General features: G+C 45.9%; 1 protein-coding gene across 3 annotated transcripts in view; it reads right to left on the bottom strand.

Annotated features, from left to right (window-relative positions):
* Nucleotides 1-5,384: 5,384 nt before the first annotated feature.
* The window catches only part of Ddc (dopa decarboxylase), an 81,846-nt gene continuing 68,005 nt past the window's right edge, over nucleotides 5,385-19,225 (bottom strand). For all 3 annotated transcript variants that reach the window (XM_057772058.1, XM_057772057.1, XM_057772059.1), the window contains exons 11-15: nucleotides 16,011-16,030; nucleotides 12,900-12,998; nucleotides 10,476-10,577; nucleotides 6,658-6,875; nucleotides 5,385-5,785 (exon numbers count right to left, since the gene is read on the bottom strand). In XM_057772058.1, coding sequence (XP_057628041.1) covers nucleotides 6,675-6,875; nucleotides 10,476-10,577; nucleotides 12,900-12,998; nucleotides 16,011-16,030 — 422 coding nt within the window. In that variant the 3' untranslated portion in view covers nucleotides 5,385-5,785; nucleotides 6,658-6,674. The remainder of the gene's footprint in view (nucleotides 5,786-6,657; nucleotides 6,876-10,475; nucleotides 10,578-12,899; nucleotides 12,999-16,010; nucleotides 16,031-19,225) is intronic.

Here is a 19,225-nt window from a genome sequence, read left to right as displayed (position 1 = left end):
TCCCAGCCCTGCTCGCCCTAGGGTTCTGGGCATTTTCGCTCTGAAGACCTTCCCTACCCCTACGCAGCCGTTCCCAGGCCTGCCTTGCTGAGCCTGCCGCTCTTCTGACCTTTAACTCCCAAAGCATGGGCTTCCCTTTTCCTCTTAGCCCTCTCCCTCCTCCCAGAGGCTGCCGAGACGTCTAGATTTCTTTATTTTTCTGCAAAGCTCAAAACTGTCTTCCAGTTTCCTACGGAGTCTGTTTTTAAATTCTTATGTTTTTTAGACCAGGAACCCTGCAAAAGGCAACATGATTCCCCGATCCAGTTTGAACCCTTATGCTATGTAAAGGCTTCCATCTTCTAAAAAATTGTCTTTGTTAGAATTACAACCCAGTGCAGAGTGTGAACAAGTTTAAGGCTTAAGTTATGCAAAGAATAAATTTGCTGAGAGCACAAACTGCTTGATAGACACTTTCTCGTGGGTGGAAGTTTTGGGGCCTGCAGTGAAGAACACTTGGTGAGAGGGCTTCTTGTTTATGTGTCCATGAATCTATAAACATAACCTAAGATGCTGCGTGTGTATAGTCCAGTTAGCTGATTTGTTTTGAGCAGAGAGAGAAAATGATCCCAAATAAATGTGCATCCTTTTTGCCAGGGAAAATGTGTTTGGGGGGGTTGGGAGGGCTAGCAAGATGTCTCAGGTAAAAGTGCTTACTATGTAAGCCTGGTGGCCTTCGTTTGCACTCCAGAACCCGCGAAAACATGGAAGGAGAAAACCGGCTCCACACGGTTGTCCTTTGACCTCTTGGCACATGGGCCTTTTCCACCCATCAAACACGCATTAAGAAATGTTTTTTTTTTAAATATGTTTATAGGCAAGTGTGAAAAAGTAGGAAAAAAGATGGTAAATAATCAAACCTGGCTCTTTCTGAGAGTTCCTGAGTGTGGTTGGATTTTAGCCAACGGCCACATCTTTCCGCTCCCAGTCTACCTTGGTGAAAGAGGCCCAGGGAACATGGGGAACATATCCAGCCATCCCGTGGATATGCAGTCTATGGCAACCTAACGCGAGTGGAACACACAGTTCCGGTGAAGTTTTAATTAGGTGGCGCTCTCCCCTACGACCAGAGGCAGAATTTTAACAAGTCTGAGTTCTAATTATATTTAATTAGCCTTTATATTCATGAACAGAGCAACTGCCACTCCACAAAATGAAATGAGAACCTGTACTGGGCAAAAGTAGAAGGGTGAGTTTTGTAAAGCAGGGAGGCAAGACTCTTGGAGAGGAGCGGATGGGTTGATAGCCGCTCACTTCAGCTCTCTTTTCTTCTGAGACTGAAGCAGAAGGACTTAATCAAGGGGAGGTAGCTTGGGCTCTGGCTGCTGTGAATTTCCTGTGTTTGGGGAAAACTGGTCCATGTGTGGATCCCTCTGCTTCGTTGAGTATCCGTTTGAGCTGGCTATGGGGTACATTCCTGTAATCTTTCCCTGACTGTCCATTGCATGTCTGCTTTTGAGAACCATGCAAGTTTCTTTCAGATGGTCGTTCCAGATATTCTTAGTTTATGCAAGCGACTTGTATAACTCTCAAGTGTTGTAGCACCTTTCCCACCCCTTATGACTAGTTTATGTTATGGCACACACAGAGAGCTGCCCAGGAAACAGATTTTGATACCAAGGTAGGGAAAACTGTTAATATTTGGGAATTTATATGATTCATACAAAACCATAAAGCTATATCCTTAGGCCAAAATGCTACCGGGCAAGTACCGTGTTCCCTTAAATGCAAACTTTTTGGATAAAAGGCCAGTAGGACCACTTTCCAGTTTTTGCCATCAATTGGATTCCCTAGTTAAAAGCTCAATCCCGCCTTCCCTTGGGGTCTTGTCCTTTATCCCTTTCCCATGTTTCCCTTAAGATGATGAGGTCCCACCTGTGACATTTCCCTGTCCTTCTGCTGTGGGGTTCTCTGCATACTGACTGGTATGTGGTCAGCCTGACTCGGATCTCTGGTTCCTGGAACGCTGCTCTTTGCTGCACTCTAGACAAGAGATGTTCCCGGATAAGTCTTTTTTTTTTTTTTTTATTCTTTTTTAATTAAAATTTCCACCTGCTCCCCGTTTCCCATTTCCCTCCCCTCCTCCCAAATATTGCCCCTCCCCCCACTTCCCTCCCCCTATCCCCACTCCTCTTCTCCCCGGATAAGTCTTTTGTCTGCTGTCTGCTGTGTCCAGATAAGTCTAGGGCTTGCCCAACACCAAGAGCAAGTGCCTGTAATCAGCAAAGACCGGAGGCCAGACAGGCAGCATCTAGTACCAGTGCCACCAGAGGTCAGTGTGTTCTAATATGATACTGTATTGGGCACAGATTTAAATACTTGTTGACTATGGGGTAGTCTTAATCCAGGCATACTGGATTCTTGTTTGTTTTTGTTTGTTTGTTTTTTTCAAGACAGGGTTTCTCTTTGTAGCCCTGGGTGTCTTGAACTCAGAGATTCAACTACTTCTGCTTCCCTAGTGCTGGGATTAAAGGTGCGTGCCACCATGCCCTGCTTTGGCAAACTGAATTCTATGGTAGATAATGTTTAGGTGGGGTCAGAGACAAGATTTATCTGGGCAGATAAAGATGGAATTTGTCCCATAAGCACCAAATGTCCCCACTTCCACTTTTCCTGAGAAAATGTGTCCTAGTTTGCTTTCCATTGTCATAAATATCATGATCAGAAGCAACTTAGGGAAGAGAGGGTTTATTTTGTTTTACAACCTGCAGTCCATCATGAAGAGAATTCTAGTCAAGAACTCAAAGCAAGAACGAGAGGCAGGAACTGAAGCAGTGGCCATGGAGGAACATTACTCACTGGCTTGCTTTCACGGCTAAATCGGGTTGCTTTTCTATACAACCTAGAGCCACCTGCACAGGCTGCACCATAGCCGGCTGGGCCCTCCCACATCTATCATTAATCGAGAATATACTACACACACTTGCACACAGGCAATCTGAGGGAGGTATTTTCTCATTTGAGGTCCCCTCCTCCCTCCTACTTTGTGTCAAATTGACAAAAAAAAAAAACCACATTAACCAACCCAAAGTTAGGCTTGGGGAGTTCATGGCACAGGTGGCCACACGGTTTTACAATTTTACAGGAGAGAAGATGGATTCTGGAGCCCGACTTCCTGGACAGCATCCATTTCTCAGGTGCCAATTAACTCTGTGACATGAAAACATGTCATCAAATCTTCCAGCACCTCAGTTTCCTCATCTGTACAAGGGGGGTAGCAGTACAGCTTATCTCAGGGAAATGTTAAGATGAGTATTAAATTGAGCATTTCAAATACGGGTAACAGCGCCTGTCACAGAGTAAGAGCTGGTGTATAGTTTGGTTAAATGGAAGGAAACTCTTCTTCCTGTTTCTAGGCCTGAGTATTTTGGAGTGTGAGCACAAAGTTGAAGAAATGCCTGGCGAGGCCAGTATATGGGTGTGCTGGCATCGGCTAGACACAACCTACAGACATTTGGCAAGAGAAAACTTGCCAAATGAGAAAATACTCTTAACCTGGTAAGCCTGTGGGACATTTTCTTGATTGAAGATTGATATGGGAAGGCCTAGTTCACGGTAGGCAACGCCACCCGTGGTGAACCTCATTACTGTAAGAAAACAAAAATGGGCAAAAAAGCCCTGCAACATTACTCCCTCTTTGTCAGTTCCTGCCTTGAGTTACTTCCTTCACCTCTTTCTGTGATGGGCTGTGATGGGAAGTGTAGCCAAATTAACCCTTTCCTCCTCAAGTTGCTTTTGGTCATATTTCGTCACAGCAATAGAAACTCTGATATGATAGTAAATAAACTAAAACTGAGCCCTAGTTAGACAAGATTACATCCTGAGGTCTTAGACTGTATTCCCTAAGGATTCAGACAGTTTCAGAAAGAAATACTCCAGCCTTTCAGAGAACCCCTGCCTCCCATTTGTACAACGTGTCCTCTGCCACAGGGCCCCCAATGACTTGCTCACACTAACGTCTCAACCATCTTGCCCGAGTTAAAGACCATGCTGACTGGAGCTCTTCCTGCAGCAGAAGAGGGGGATCATGTCAATGGCGGCAGTAGCTCCTCTGGGACCCTTCCAGCGTACACAAGGGCACACTGAGAAGTGAAAAGCAATCATTGTAAAATGTAAGCACATCAACCTCGGCTCAGTAATTGGAGTGTTTATACTCCTCTGGTGCTATCACAGATGGTTTTGGTGGTCTCAGTATACTTACTGTCCCTTGCCTCCACATCGGGACAAAACCAAATCTGGTTCATCTATAAACAAAGGTCCTGCCCAAATAAGATAGAAAACATGCATGATAAGCACCAAGCTTTCTGAAGAACAGATTGTACCACCCTGGTACATTTACACAAATGTTAGAGGCATCAGAAATTCAGACTATACCTGCTGCCTTACTCTCTCCTGTTGCTCTGATCAAAACTACACTGACAAAAGCAACCTATGGGACCACAGGTGTGATAGGCCTGGCAGTTCGAGGATGTGGTCCATCGCGGAATGAAAGCCAGGGTTAATGGAGTCAACCGTGCTGCATCCAGTCTGGAAGCAGAGACCTGTGACTGCTGTGCTCAGCAAGCCGTCTTCCATTTCTGCAGTCTAGGTCTCAAGCCCAAGAAATGATGCCACCCACGTTGGAGGTGGTCTCCCCACCTCAAGTAACCCAATCAAAATAATTTCTCACGGGCATGGCCACAGGCAATCTAATCTAGAAATCCCCTCACACACAGAGGCTTGTGTCCTAGGTGAGTCTAGGTCCTATCAAGTGGACACTCAATGTGGACCACCACACGTGCTAATAATCCAAGGACTCCTTTTGAATGTCATTGCCATTTCTAAATGCTCCAAAGGACGATAATTAGTCTTGAGATTAAAAACATATATGTTGGACCTAGAGAAGTGGTTAAGTAGTTAAGAGTACACACTGCTCTCGTGGAAGACCCAAGTTTGATTTCTAACGCCCTCAATGAGGTGGCTCACACTACTGTCACTTTAACTCTAGAGGGTCCAGTGGCTTCTTCTGGGCTCCTTGAGCACTGGATGCGCTCACACGTGCATGCGTGCCCACGACCCACGAACTTAAAAATAAATCTACAAAAAATTTTATTCTAAAATCAGAATGATTCTATATAAAGATCAGAGATTATTCAAGTAAGTGCCTAGAAGCTGAGCTCATTTCTAAGCAGAACTTGAGTGTTGTTAATAAATCTGAACAGTGACTGACATATACCAGGCTTTCGTTAAACACACGATGGCTAAATGAACATGAACAAAGGCAGCATGTTTGAAAGGGTAAGCCAAGCTCACAAGGGAGAGTCTGATACATTGTAAAACAAGATGCTTACTCAACCCAGTTAGTATTGCACATCAACTGTTTATTAAATGTTGAGGCACACAGAACAAGCTGACTGCCATAGATATAGTCTGAAGGTAAGGCCAAAGACTACCCTGGAAAATAAAACAAGCCTTGCCTGCCACTAATGACTTTATGAACACAAAGACATCTTATTATCAACAAAAATCACAGCCAAACACAGAAAAAAGCTAGAGCCCCTGGCATCAGCTTTGCACACAGAAAACATTTCTCCCGGGATAAAACAGAAAATATGTCTTCATTGACAAGCCACTGAAAATCGCAGATTTCTGGTTAGTTTTGGAGACAGACACGAGGCCACATATATCCATGATTTCACGAAGGCAGAGTGGTGATTGTTTTTCTCTCAATCCACTTTGAAGTGTACTGCTTTTCAACTTTTGATCTCTACAGGGGAAAAAAAATAGCACGAATTTAGCGGCTAACTTAGAAAACCAAGAGAGCAGCAGTGTAGCTCAGTGGTGGTGCACCTGCCTAGAAGGCACAGGATCCTGGTTCCATTCCCGGTACCACAAAAAAGAAAAGGAAATAATAAAAAGAAAAAACTTGTGTACTTCTAAATTGAGTACGAAGAAGGAACATGCTATCTCTGCAGTGACACAATACAATCAATAGTTTTAACTCAAAAAATTAGGCGGGGCAGTGGTAGCACACACCTTTAATCCCAGCACTTGAGAGGCAGAGGCAGGCAGATCTCTGAATTTGAGGTCAGCCTGGTCTACAGCAAGAATTCCAAGACAGGCAGGACTACACAGAGAAACCCTGTCCTGAAAAACAAGCAAACAAACAAAATGTTTATGTTGCCAATCCAAGATGTGTAATGATAGCTATCACAATAACCGTGCTGTCTGCCACGCTCTCCCCTCTGTAAGCAGCCTGGAAGCTTTGCCCTTCTTTAACATCACAATTTTGATCTTGCCTGCCGGAGACAATCAGTCACATGACAGTCCCATTTATTGTTATCCTGTATCAAAAGCTTATTCTGATAGCTGCTGTGGTCAAAGCTGTCTGGGGAGTCTGAGGGGAAACCATAGAGCATCTATACTTCGCCGTGTGTATTGTCACAAAAGTGAATACAAATCACTCTATGGAATCATTAAGCGTAGCATTCTTTCTGCATCTCTTGACTGAACGGTGCTACAGCTCTCTCTTCCTCGCTTTACAGTGGAGCCCAGCCTCACAGCACCGAGTGGCCAAGCTGGAACTGAGCTGGAATCCTGCGGCCAGGAGGACAGCATGTTCCTGGCATAGCTGCTTACCTGCAGCGGCTCTGCTTTCACTCCTTCTGGGCTCTCAGTACGCTGCTTGCCAGCTCTCGGATGTGTTCCCAGGCCAGCTGCACGTGGGAAGACTCCACTGTGCGAGAGCACACGGCAAAGCGTAGCACGAACTTGTCTCGGAGACGGCACGGTACCAAGTGGATTTTTTTGGCGCTGTTTATTCTTTGTAAAAGAGTTTCATTCAGCTCGTTGGAGCCCTGGGGTAATTAGAAAGCAGATCCACTGTATGACACAAAGTCTGGTAGATAACGAAGAAACCATCTTTACTTTTCATTTTCTATGTAAGAGGCCAGAGAGCTTGATGACATAACTAACACAGGCTAATGGAACTTATGGGATCGCTTCTCCCTGTGACCCCATTTCTCTAGGATCTGTGTTATCAGAAATTAACCTTCCCATCCTCCAGTTTCGTTTAAGAGAGATGAAGGTCGCTAGAGGTATTGTCAGCACAAACAGGTGAGCATAAACAACGGAACCGAGTGGAGACCTTGGACCCGGCAGCAGATCTCAACAACGGAGACCCTGGAACACCACAGTCAAGCTGGTGTGAGAATATGCAAAGGACATCTGTAAGCGCAGGAACAGGGGGTCAAGGGTGATCTCTATACAACCTCTCTAGAAAGAAAATTGTCAACTAGCTGGGGACAGAGAGGCCAGAGTCCTCCACTCCCAATGACTGACCAGAGATAAGAGGGCCTTATCAGCCAACACACAGAAAGCCTTCGCTTTCTATTAGGGCCCCAAGTAGATAGGCTGGTAGCTGCTCTTTGCCTAGCCCTTCACTCCTTGTATACGTTGTCATGAAATGGCTCCCCATCCGCTAAGTAATTCTTTCTGTCTAGCAAAATATAGAAGAGGGGTTGTGACGGGCATCACTCTGGAATTGTAAGACCCTCGCAGGGCTGGACCATTTATTCTGGACATTAAGGGTCAAGGTGTAAGAGGATGCATGGGAAGGAAAGTGTCCCCTCTACCTGAACAATGGTAGCTAAACACCTTCTGGATACAGAAAACTGCTCTTGGCCTTGGATAGATTCACACACCTTTAGCTGTGGGTCTGAGTGTGACAACCAAGAAGATCTTGAGTGCACAGTGAAAGAACTACAGGCTATTCAGACTGTTGGTGGACAATGGGGTCCTATTCAAGGATGATGGAGACATGAGACAATAACACAGACAACAAAAACCAAGTAGTTAGGGAAAAGTTGAGTACCATTTTCAATTGGTTTGGGTTAGACAGGACTTCCATCAAGTAGGAGCAGAAGGCAAACAGAAATGATAGAGAAGCAATAATGAAAAGGACAAGAGTAAGCCAAGGAAGATTAGAAGAGTCTGGCCAGGGAGAAAGGAGCAACTATGTGATTGTGAGCTCACATACTTTATGTTCAATAAGGGGCCACAGGACCAGAAATATAGCTTAGTGGCAGAGCACTTGCCTAGCACATGTGAGGCCCAGGTTCAAATCCCCGGTGATACAGAAATGGATTTTGTAAAGTGGATGATATTGTTAGCCAGCAGAGTGGTTGATGCCTGTAACCTTACCCCTTGAGAGATGAAGATGAGAGAATCAGTTCAAGATAGCCTTTGACTACACAGTCATTTTGAGGGTAGCCTGGGCTACATGAGATCCTGTCTCAGTGAGTAAGTAGCCACAATACATTCTGGTTGAAACCATCAAAGATGAAGAAGATTGAAAACTCAAACTGGAGAACATAAGGACAAGCAGAAAAATTACACTGTACAGTTATATAGGCAGAAAAATAAGGAATAGCATTTGGCTAATGTGCTTCTTTAAGAAGAAAGGTGTAAGCCAGGCAATGGTGGCACACGCCTTTGATCCCAGCACTAGAGAGGCAGAGGAAGGTGGATCTCTGAGTTTGAAGCCAGCCTGGTCTATAGGAACAAGTTCCAGGACAGTCAGGGCTAAAAAAAGAAACCCTGTCTCAAAAAACAAAAACAAAAGGGAGAAAGGAAGGAAAGAAGGAAGGAAGGAAGGAAGGAAGGAAGGAAGGAAGGAAGGAAGGAAGGAAGGAAGGAAGGAAGGAAGGGAAAAAAGAAAGCAAATGTGTAATCATGGGAAGGAGACAACAAAGAGGGGTTTTGTTGTTGTTGTTGTTGTTGTTTTGTTTTTTTTTTTTTTTGAACTAGCTCTGTAGACCAGGCTGGTCTCGAACTCACAGAGATCGGCCTGCCTCTGCCTCCTGAGTGCTGGGATTAAAGGCGTGCACCACCACCGCCCGGCAACAAGAAGGGTTTTCCATGAGAGGGATGTACACACTACCAGGCAAGTAAGAAGGAGCAGAAACTGAGGCAAAGTATATTTAGTATTAATCTCAAATTATACAAATCCAGTAATAATCTTAGCCTTGACAACGTCATGTCAAGACTGAAGCAGATAATCACAAAAGGCATTATTATATAGAGGTCTTTGGGGAAGACAAACATGCTCACAGCCCTGTAGTTAAAAGTAAATTACATCTCAATAAAACAATTAAAATAAAAGCATCCTACAAAACTGAAAAGATCCTATAGCAACATCCTACAGCAATGAAAACAAATACCTACTTGAGGGACAAAGAAGTCAACACAATGCCGACACCAATGTTGGTAGACCTGCCACATTTCATGGTGCACATGCCAAACTCCAGGAGCATGGATACCTTGAGGCATCCCATGTGTGTAGGCTACATATCTCCCCTAGACATTCCATTTCATACTTTCAGAGAGCATGGGGCTCCACACTACCTCTCTCATCACAACACTAGTGCTTGCTGCTTCTAGGATTTCCCAGTGTTTGGAGTTCATCTCAAACTCTAAGAATCAAGATGAGGGGAGAAGATAGGACATGGAGGTGAAGCATCACGAAACTGATGTATGTATCCCAGACTGCTCCTTCTTATGAGTGCTGTCTAGACTCAGACAACTAGGCCTCCTGGCAAGACCTAGAACTGATTCAGAAACTTCCAGTTGAGTGTCGTGGCATGCATCTGCAGACCCAGCCACTTAGGGGAATTGCAAGTTTCAGGTCAGCCTGAATAACATCATGAGTTCCTTGTCTCTTAATTTTTGAAAAATAGGGGGAGGGTGGATGGAGGCAGGGACTGTGGATGTAGCGTAGTGTAGGCTTGTCTAGTATGTGTGAAGTTCTGGGTTCCACCGTAGCACTGTAAAAAGGAGAAGAGGAAAGAGAAGAGGAAGAAAACAAAACATAAAACTGTTGGCCTATTAAAAGGCAGTTCTGTAATGGCCAGAACATCTGGCTTCGTTTATAAGCCAGTGATGAGCAGGGGCCTTTTGAGTAACGTGGCTGTGTCAGTCTCTGCAAAGATAGTTTACTCCCTTGCCGGTCTTGGCAGGCTTCCCTCACAAAGTGAACACACAGCCCAGGTGCCCCCTCTGTGCAGGAATCTTGCCGAGGTATATATAGCCAGATGACTGGGATCGTGAGGCTTGTTTATCTAACTAGTTCCCAGATGTGCTGATGCTGTGTGTCCACAGGTGACCTGGTTCCTGAGGCCACAGACAGCTCAGCAGAGGAGTACAGTTCCAGAGGTATTGGATGGACTCTTGGCCTTGGGTCAAGAGGAAAGCATCCAATCACATCTGAGGAAACTGGGCAACAAGTCTACGGAGGAGAGTCTACAGGACCAGTCAGCCAGCCAGCACCGCCTGCTAAGCACCGCGGGTCATGTTCTGTAGACCTTGGCAACTGGTACACAACTTTGCATGTGGATGTCATGAATAATACTTTATCTCATTCAGTGGAAACAAAGATGGCTGAAATTGGCATAACATACCTTTAACCGGAAGCAGACCAGCCCAAGAATGACTTCCGTGCAGATCTCAAAGCGAGGGTCCTGCCGTACCAGAGACTCAAACTCATGAGACAGTGCCACGTGCTAGAAGCAGAGAAGGGAAACTTGCTGTCTTTCTCATCACAACTTCAGCCTAATCCTGGCCACCCAGCAACTCATAGGACTATACATCTGTTATTCATTCACGTCTTCTGATCACAAGCCTGTCCCCTCACCAGCATTTCCCATACCGGTCAGGAGGAAGCTCATCTGCCCTAAACTACAAGGTATATCACAGTTCCCTCAGAAAAACACTCATCTTCTGTCCACGGATCTATGTTTCCACCCCCATTTCTTTAATAATTTTATAGTAAACATCATAAGGAAGTTGTTGAAGATTTTAGAAGAAAGAAAGGCTACATCCAGTTGCCTTGCCTTCCTCGTGATAGCCTAAAATGTTGTGATACAGGGGTTTTACTTTACTAATTTGCAGATAGTAAACGAAGACTCAGAAAGAACAAGTGTCATAACCAAGGCCTGATGGCCATACCTTGGCTCAGATGGGACTCACAGCAGCTGCCTAAGACTGGGACGTCACTTCCGCAACAGGTTGGGCTGTGGTCTCAGTCTGATACAATGGCTGCCATATTCAAGAGCTATGTGCTCTCTGGCATGGCACCTAGGAGACCGAGGTACACAGACCTCTATGAGTCTGAGGCCAACCTGGTCTACATACTGAGCCTCAGAACAACCAATGCTACATAGTGAGACCTTATCTCCTAAATAAAGTTTTGTGCTCGCATTGAACACATAAGCCTATTTAATCTCTAGATGTTTATAGAACTCGAACGCTGATTAAAACCACATACGATCTGCAGAGAACACACTCGATCACTGTCCGTGTGCACGGTTAGCTAATTGGAACCTGCTGGCACCCAGCTCTAGCTGCCACAGGGTCGACGCTGAAGCACACAAGTCTTGTTGAGACTGAAACACCCCTTGAAGCAACTGTTCCTAGTCATCACGCCAGGGGGCACCAAAGATTCAGGACTAAAGCTATCTCCTATTAGCTCAGGCCTAGGAAGGCCAGTTTTGACCGGTCTTCTGTCTCTTGTTAGGGTAGGATTTAGGCCTTTCCAGAAAGAGGTGTGGTGTGTTTTTAACCTGGCACAGCCTAATCTCAGTGAGTTGTCCTGAACTAAAAGTCATCGTCACCTTGGACTGATAAACCACTCTGGGACTTTTTCTCATTACACCAAGTTGACTCACTAGGATCAGGGATCCTAGAAATCCGCACACACCCTCGGTTTCTAGTTCTTTCCCCCCACGTAGCCTCTCACAGTGCTCGATGCCTGCAGACATTTCCCCACAACGGTTTTTGTGATCTGACGGATGCCGATTTGTAGCACCCTGGAAATAAATGCTGTTCTGCACCCTTGTCACAGAAGAGGAGCCTGGAGACGTTGGGCCCCTGCCTTTGGCTGCACATCTGGTGATGTAGTGGGTACTGAGACTTAAGGGGAAAGCTGTCACCACCCCAGGCTGGAAGCCACAGGCATGCTTGCCTCATCAAATTGATGCTGTGGCTTACAAAGGACGGCTGAAGTCAGGGGGCCCTCTGCTTCTGGCTAAACGGGTGAACAAGTCCTGGCTCATATTCAGGCCTCAGCTTCCCCAGCTGTGTGTGTGTTGGGGGGAGGGGAGGAAAGTAGGGTAGTAGGACTTGGAACCAATCAGTGTTCCATGAAGTCGCTTAGTGCCTATCGTAGTGATCTGCATGGCTTGTTGAAACAAGCTATGTACAGCCCAGGAAGCCTCCGTGAGACTGAGGGGACTAAACCATATCTATCCCAACCAACTCGAAGGTTCTCTTAGTTCGGCTTTTAAAACATTATTTATTTGTTTGCTTATTCATTTATTTTTGAGGGGGCGGGGGGGAGAAACACAATATTCTCACTACTAGTATTGCTCAGTCAAACTCACTGTTGACTAGATATGCGGAAAAATAAAATAAAATTTACACAGTGGGTTTAACTAACTTCCTGGAGCTGAAAATCTGTATTCTAACGAAAGTGTCTTAGAAGACACAAAAGGCCCAGTTTGTGAATGCCCTAACCTTAAAATCCCAAACTACACCCTGATTCCAAAATTATGCTTTAGGTGCTGTTTCAGACAACAACAGACCACATATCCCTCTGTCCCCAAAGGCCTGTGTGTGCTAGGAAACTGTCTGTCTCAGCTTGTATATAAAAATTCCGGTGTCTTCATGTTTAGGGAAACAGGGAAGCGCCTCAAGATGGATTTCTCAGAACGTCCCCATTGTTAGGCAATGTATGATGGCGTTTGCTCACTAAGACCCTTGCATTCATTTCTGAGTCTAAGACCATTATAACAGTACTCAGATAAACAAAGAAGGTGGTCGGTCACCTTGCGGATGTAGGCCTGCAGTCCCTTGACACCATACATTCTGAAAACAAACCACATTTTCAGAGAGCGAAACCTCCGTCCCAGTGGGATCTGCCAGTGCTGCAGCAAAATATAAAGAACACGTCAGTGAGAGAGAGAGGCGTGTTAGTAGTCAGGCTCCTTTTCAACTCCTCCGTTGGCCAGTTTCTTCTGGAAGCGGCGTTTCCTACAGAATGCCCATTTCCCAGCCCGGATGGCAAAGACCTTTATGTGGGAGTTGAAGAGAGGAGAGGCAGGAGCCATTTTCTCATCCTGTGGAGATGCGGACAGAAGCCCTGGTTGGGAGGTCCTGATGTTTATTAGGCTCTCCAGACAGACTGAGTACACACCAAAGAAGGTACTAGATTAAGAAATAGAAGAGAGTGGTCCTTCCCTAGGGAGCTTCCATGGGGGCAGAGGGTCATCTGGGCAGAGAGGGGGGTGCCGAGCCCCTTGTGTGTCTGCCTTTCTCTGCCTGGATGCTCTGAAACTGCACTCTGAAGCAGTGTCAGCTCCTTTGTCTCCCTGACCTCTGGGAGTGACCCCAATACCCTTTCACCAAAGAAGCCTTCCTCTGCTTCTCCGAGCTCTCCCAGACGGTCAGCTGACTGGCTGTTCACACTGGCTCCTCACATTCTTCTTGATGGTGATGGATGAGGGTTGGAAATGCAATAAAAGCACGTAGGGAAGGGCAGGGATGAGACACAGGCCAGTCGGGAGGACGGCCTTGCACCACTTCCTGGCTTTCTTTGAAATTCTCTACTTGAGCTTATAAAGGGCAGGCTGGGGGAGGGGAGCCCTTTGCTTCTTGTCCCTCGGCTCTGGCTCCTGCTCCCTGCTAGACTGGGAGATGCTGTTCTGGTTAGGGAGAGGACTCTAAACTCCACTGCTCTCTGCCACCAGAGATACAAGTCAGAGTTAGCCTCAAGTCAGGGTTTCTCGAGAAATAAAGATTTTTTTTTTTTTAAATATAGTTGTTTCTCCCTTAATCAGGGGGTGAGTTACAAAATCTCTCCTCTGTGGATGGATGGAATTTGGGACAACACCAAACATATATGTGCTGTTTTTCCGAGACATATATGACTATGGTGTAATTCCTTTTGTTTGGTTGGCTCTTTGAGACAGAGTCACATTATGTAGCCCGGGCTGATATGGACTCACTTGGTAGGCTAAGTTGGCCTCAAACTCATAGAGATCCTCATGGTCCTGCCTTCAGAATGCTTGGGATTAAAGGTGTGCACCCTCATGCATGACTTTACTTCTTATTTTAATTCCTTATTATTGACCTTTTTCCATTTATTTATTTATTCATTCATTCATTTATTTTGAAGGCAGTGATTTGAGACAGGGTTTCTTTGTGTAGCTCTGACTGTCCTGGAACTCACTCTGTAGACCAGGCTGGCCTCAAACTCACAGAGATCCGCCTACTTCTGCTTCCTAAGTGCTAGGATTAAAGGCCTGTGCCACCACCCACCACCTGGCTTGAACTATATCTCTCTCTCTTTTGGTTTTTCAAGACAGGGTTTCTCTGTGTAACAGCCCCATTTGTTCTAGAACTAGCTCTGCAGACCAGGCTGGCCTTGAACTCACAGAGATCTGCCTGCCTCCGCCCCGCAAGTCCTGGGACTAAAGGCATATACCACCAGTGACTGGATTGAACTATTTCTTGATGAAAGCTCTGGCTTTCCTGAGTTACTATGGAGTAGGCACACAATTACCATGCATATAAAATAAAAATGGGACAATGAGGCCACAGGATGTGCAAAATTTGTGGTCTTTTATTCTTCTTTAAATTTTGCCTCTGCACGGTTTAAGTATCATTTGGGGAAATGCAGAGATCTGACCCCATGCCAAGTTCACTTAAAATAATGGAGGCTATGCTGACGATCGCTCACAGACTTGCCAAACTCCGGTTAGCGAAGATTGGGAGCTCTTTCTCAAAAGTCTGGCATTGTACTCCCAGGAAGGCAATGCAAATCCAAAGCCCACGGCAATGTCAGGATGAAGAGACTGGGAATGATCTTCCCCTCAAACTATTTTTAAAATTATTCTTAAACTACCCCTTAACTAATGCTTTCTAAAATGTAAGCTGGATCCTAAATGAGGATTGTGTACAACACAGTTAAATAAGATGAACTGTTCTCCTGGCCATACCCATATCTACACATGTCCTGGATTTTCTCCCATGGATAAGTTTCCCTGAAACTCTGTCCTGGGGGAGCTGTAATGAAGATTCCCTGGTGACCTGCACCTGCCAGCTTGCAGCTGTCACCAGAAGCGGGAAGGGTACTCTCTGTCTATGAGAGGCAATCCTGCTACCTTATTATCAGTGGCTGACATACTGCCCCAAGAATTTAGACACACCACTTCAGACAAGATGCTTTGATAATGTCCTGTGCTCACTAAGCACACCCGCCTCCCCACCCAGCAAATGAGCCGGGTCATTTCTTGAGTCTGAGAAACGGCAGATGCAGTGGGCCCCTCGTGTTCTGAGAGCGGTAACAGATGCAGTAGGCCCCCTTTATGTTCCCGGCCTGCTTGGCTTCTATTCTTGGAAGGAGCCTCCCAGCATTACTTGCGGTTCCAAATTCCTTTCCAGAGTAAAGCTGGGACAACCTGGTGTTTTCAAACTCCAGAAAACATTTGTGGCAAATAATTTAAAAAAAAAAAAAAAAAAAGGAGAAAGAAGTAAAGCAAGTCGAAGAGAGGCTGCCAAGGTGACAATCTCCTGTCCAAGAATCCGCTCTTCCCTAACTCTGTTCTAGCACTCCTTAGGGTGCTGCCCCAAGCACACCACAGAAGGCAAAAAAGAGGGCCATGGGCTATGAGGACAGACTCTTGCAGGAGCTAATGTCAAATCTCCTTCCATTGTTTTAGAAGGCAGTTGGGGCTATGCCTTCTAAACTGGGACCTCTGATGGACTTGGCAGAGCTGCTTACTGCCAAGCCACCTAATATGTCTGCTGGAGCACACTTAGAAAGTGCCTCTTGTAGACTCCCACTCAGGAGGTGGGGAACGCAGCAACCCCAGTAGATAGAAACCCCCTGTCACTTTGCTCAGTTTGGATTACAAAGGACAAAACCACCTACTTACCCTGTAGTCAGTGATGAGTCCTGGAGAAAAGAGAAAGACAAAGAGCGGCCATTAGAGAGGGAGATGTTATAAATGATGTCTTCTGGGGGCAGACAAGAAACTACCCAAGGACTGGCTAAGGCTACACTTCCTTTGTGGCTCAAGATAACAGATTCAAGGGAAGTCCCTGAGAGCAGGATGCCCAGGGCATATTTGGAAGGCTGCATTATTAATGGCACTGGTGATATAGAAAAATGCTTCAAATAATAAGCCAGGTGGGGAGAGGTAGTTCACAGGTGTTGGCTGGCATCTGGTTTTGTGAATATACTCTTAGTCAAATTCCTCATCCTGGACTCAGTGTCCCCAATTGATTATGAAAAGGTGTTTTGCACTCTGGTGCCTAGAACCCTAGATCCCAGGACAGTGTGAAGAAGGCCGGTGGGGAGTCACAAACCAGTTTCTAGAGTGTCCTGGACAGAGACTAGGGAGGAATGTTGAAAGGCTGTGCAGCTGGGCACAGTCTCCTCCACGAACACAGGCTAGGTAAAGCCAGCTACAGTTTGTAAGGGTCCCTACTTTTTAGGCAATTAGTCACTGCAACATGGCCGTTTCTGATATACCCAGCATCCACTGTGCAGGAGGATTCACATCCTATTCACAGGGTGCCTAAAGCTATTACCTGACTTCCATCCGGCCTCAGGATAGCCTAGGTAAAAGTGGCGGTGTCGGGGGCCATGCATAACAGTCTGTCTATCTTCTGAATAACTCTGAGACAGAGCTTGCATTTTACACGGGGTCCTCAGCTCCCATCCCACACTCTGACCTTTTCTTCGGAGCCTCTTGTCAGTAATGGAGCTATTAAACAAACCCAGCGGCAGTAGCGCGGTGTCAAAAATAACCCGATAGTGACTCACAAAGGCCCAAGGTACCTGGTAAGAGCTCCATGACTCATAAGTGACAATGAAGGAATGACATTTCTTCCTCGGAGTGTTTATGTCTGAGCCATCTGATAGAGTCCCGCTAGCACATTCGGCTACTTTAATCAAGTTGTTGTGTGAAACCAAAGGAAATTGAAAAGGTGGTTCTGCCAGATGAGCCAGCTCTCAAGTGCCGTCCACTCACTGGGGGGTCGTGGCTGCCATGTGGAAAGCTTCCATGGGTGAAAATCTGCTTCTTCGTGAGTCTGTTTCACTGGGGAGGAGTAAGGACTGGCCTCCGCGCCTGAGCTCCTTGTCCAATCACTTAGTGCCAGCAGAAGCAATGGCCAACTCTTCCCTTCCACCAACAAGCTCCTATGGCTATGGCTGTATCCACACTGCGGACTGCTTAATGTGCCTCACGGACATACTGCATCTCTAAACCCTCATAATTTAATTCGGTGTGGGCAGCTTTTAAATGGAACATTAAAGCAATCAAATCAGGCAATGCTTAAAACTGTGAGAAATACAATATATTGACAATTGTGGTTTGAATGGCAAACGCCTCCCAAGGGCTCATAGAGTTGAACACTTGGTCCCGAGTTTGGAAGAGGTTATGGAACCTTTGGGAGGCAGAGCCTTCCTTGCTGGAGGAAGTACAAAACTGAGGGCAGGCTTTGTGGATTTATAGCCTGAGCCCACTTCCTGCCCTCTCTCTCTCTGCTCCTTACGTGCGGATAAAATGTGACCAGCTAGCTTTCTGTTCCTGTTGAGCCTTGCCTGTTGTCAGGCTTTTTTCTCACCACCATAGACTCTCTCCCTCTGGAACTGGGAGCCACAGTTAACCCGTTTCTCTTCTAAGTTTCTTTTGTTCATGATATGTTCTCATGGTAACAGAAAAATAACTAACACAGAAATATTTGCATTTGGAAGGCTGAGTTAGAAAATCTAATTTAGCATTGATTCTTTTCTACTTTGCAAAATGGGTCTTTATTAACACAGATTATATGTGAAAAGCTTACTTAATGAGAGCAATCATTTTCCCTTTTCCGTCAACAGAAGCCAACATTTTCTGTTATATAAAAACCTCAGGCTGGAGATACAGGCTCAGTTGGTAGAAGTTTTACTTAGCATGCAAGAAAACCTAGATCTGAGTCCCATAATCATAAACCGGTTGTGGGGGGGCACATTTCTGTAACCCCAACTCTGGGGGGAAGTGTAGAGGCAAGACCATCCTTGGCTACCCGGTGGAGCAGAACTAATTGTCAGGGAAATCTGGACTTCCACTCTCTTGGTACCCCTCAGACCCAAGCCTACCCTGACTCATGATTTCGTACTGGGGGCTGTGGCCTACAAGGAAGAATAATAGTCGCATAGAATGCAGTACTTTATGTTTTATAAGAATTCGGCTGCGTTGTTTACCAGGGTTTGATGAGGAGACTCTGGGGGAACTTCCCCTCTCTCTCTTTGTCTCAGAGAGAGAATGCTCTTGTCAGTACTATGGCCCCTGCTATAATTTCAGCAGATCATGGCCTGCAGTGGTGCTATTTGGGGATGCTTCAGAGCCTCAAGAGGCAGGGCCTACTGGGCTGCACTTGGATCACTGGGGATGTACTTTCAAAACGAATTGCGATCACCCACCCGTTTTTCTCTTCCCCTCCTCTCCCCTCTTCTTCCCACCTCTGACGTATGAATATGCCACAGTGTGAGCACTTATTTTACTATGGGATGCATTTATCTAATTATTCTTTAACGATAAAAACTCGGGAGTCAGATATGGGGTAAGAAGCTGAAAAATGAGAGAAGCAGTGGAATAGTGATCAATGATCTCTCTCTCTCTCTCTCTCTCTCTCCCTTCCTCCTTCCCTTCCTCCCTCCCTCCCTCTCCCCTCCCTCCAAAAGGCCTGGGGACTCTCTCTAAGTCCCACCCTTCTACTTCCAGTGTCTCTCTTTCTGTCCTCAGTCTCCCAAAATCTCTCTGCTTAATTTCAGTTCACTAGTTTTTAGCGCCGCCCTCTGATTCAAAGCAAATTTTATTGGCAGTTTTGAGAGCATCAGAATACAATCGAAATACCACAGAACAACTACTTGTTCCTGCCAGGGTGTGCTTCTCTCACCAAAGGCCCAACTCTACGGGGCTGTCTCGGACTTGAGCTTCTAGAAATATGAGTTAAGTGCCTCAGGCATCCCACAGTCGGAACAGGAGGCTCACTTATACAGTCATCGTGGCTCAAACACCTCATTGTGCCTGCTTTCTGTCATGGTCTCTGGAAAGGACGTGGCTAAATTAGAGGCCACCCCTGTAACTGTGGGCCTCCT

This window comes from Chionomys nivalis, chromosome 6, assembly GCF_950005125.1.
Source record: "Chionomys nivalis chromosome 6, mChiNiv1.1, whole genome shotgun sequence".
NCBI lineage: Eukaryota > Metazoa > Chordata > Mammalia > Rodentia > Cricetidae > Chionomys > Chionomys nivalis.
This window is presented reverse-complemented; position numbering and strand designations above follow the sequence as displayed.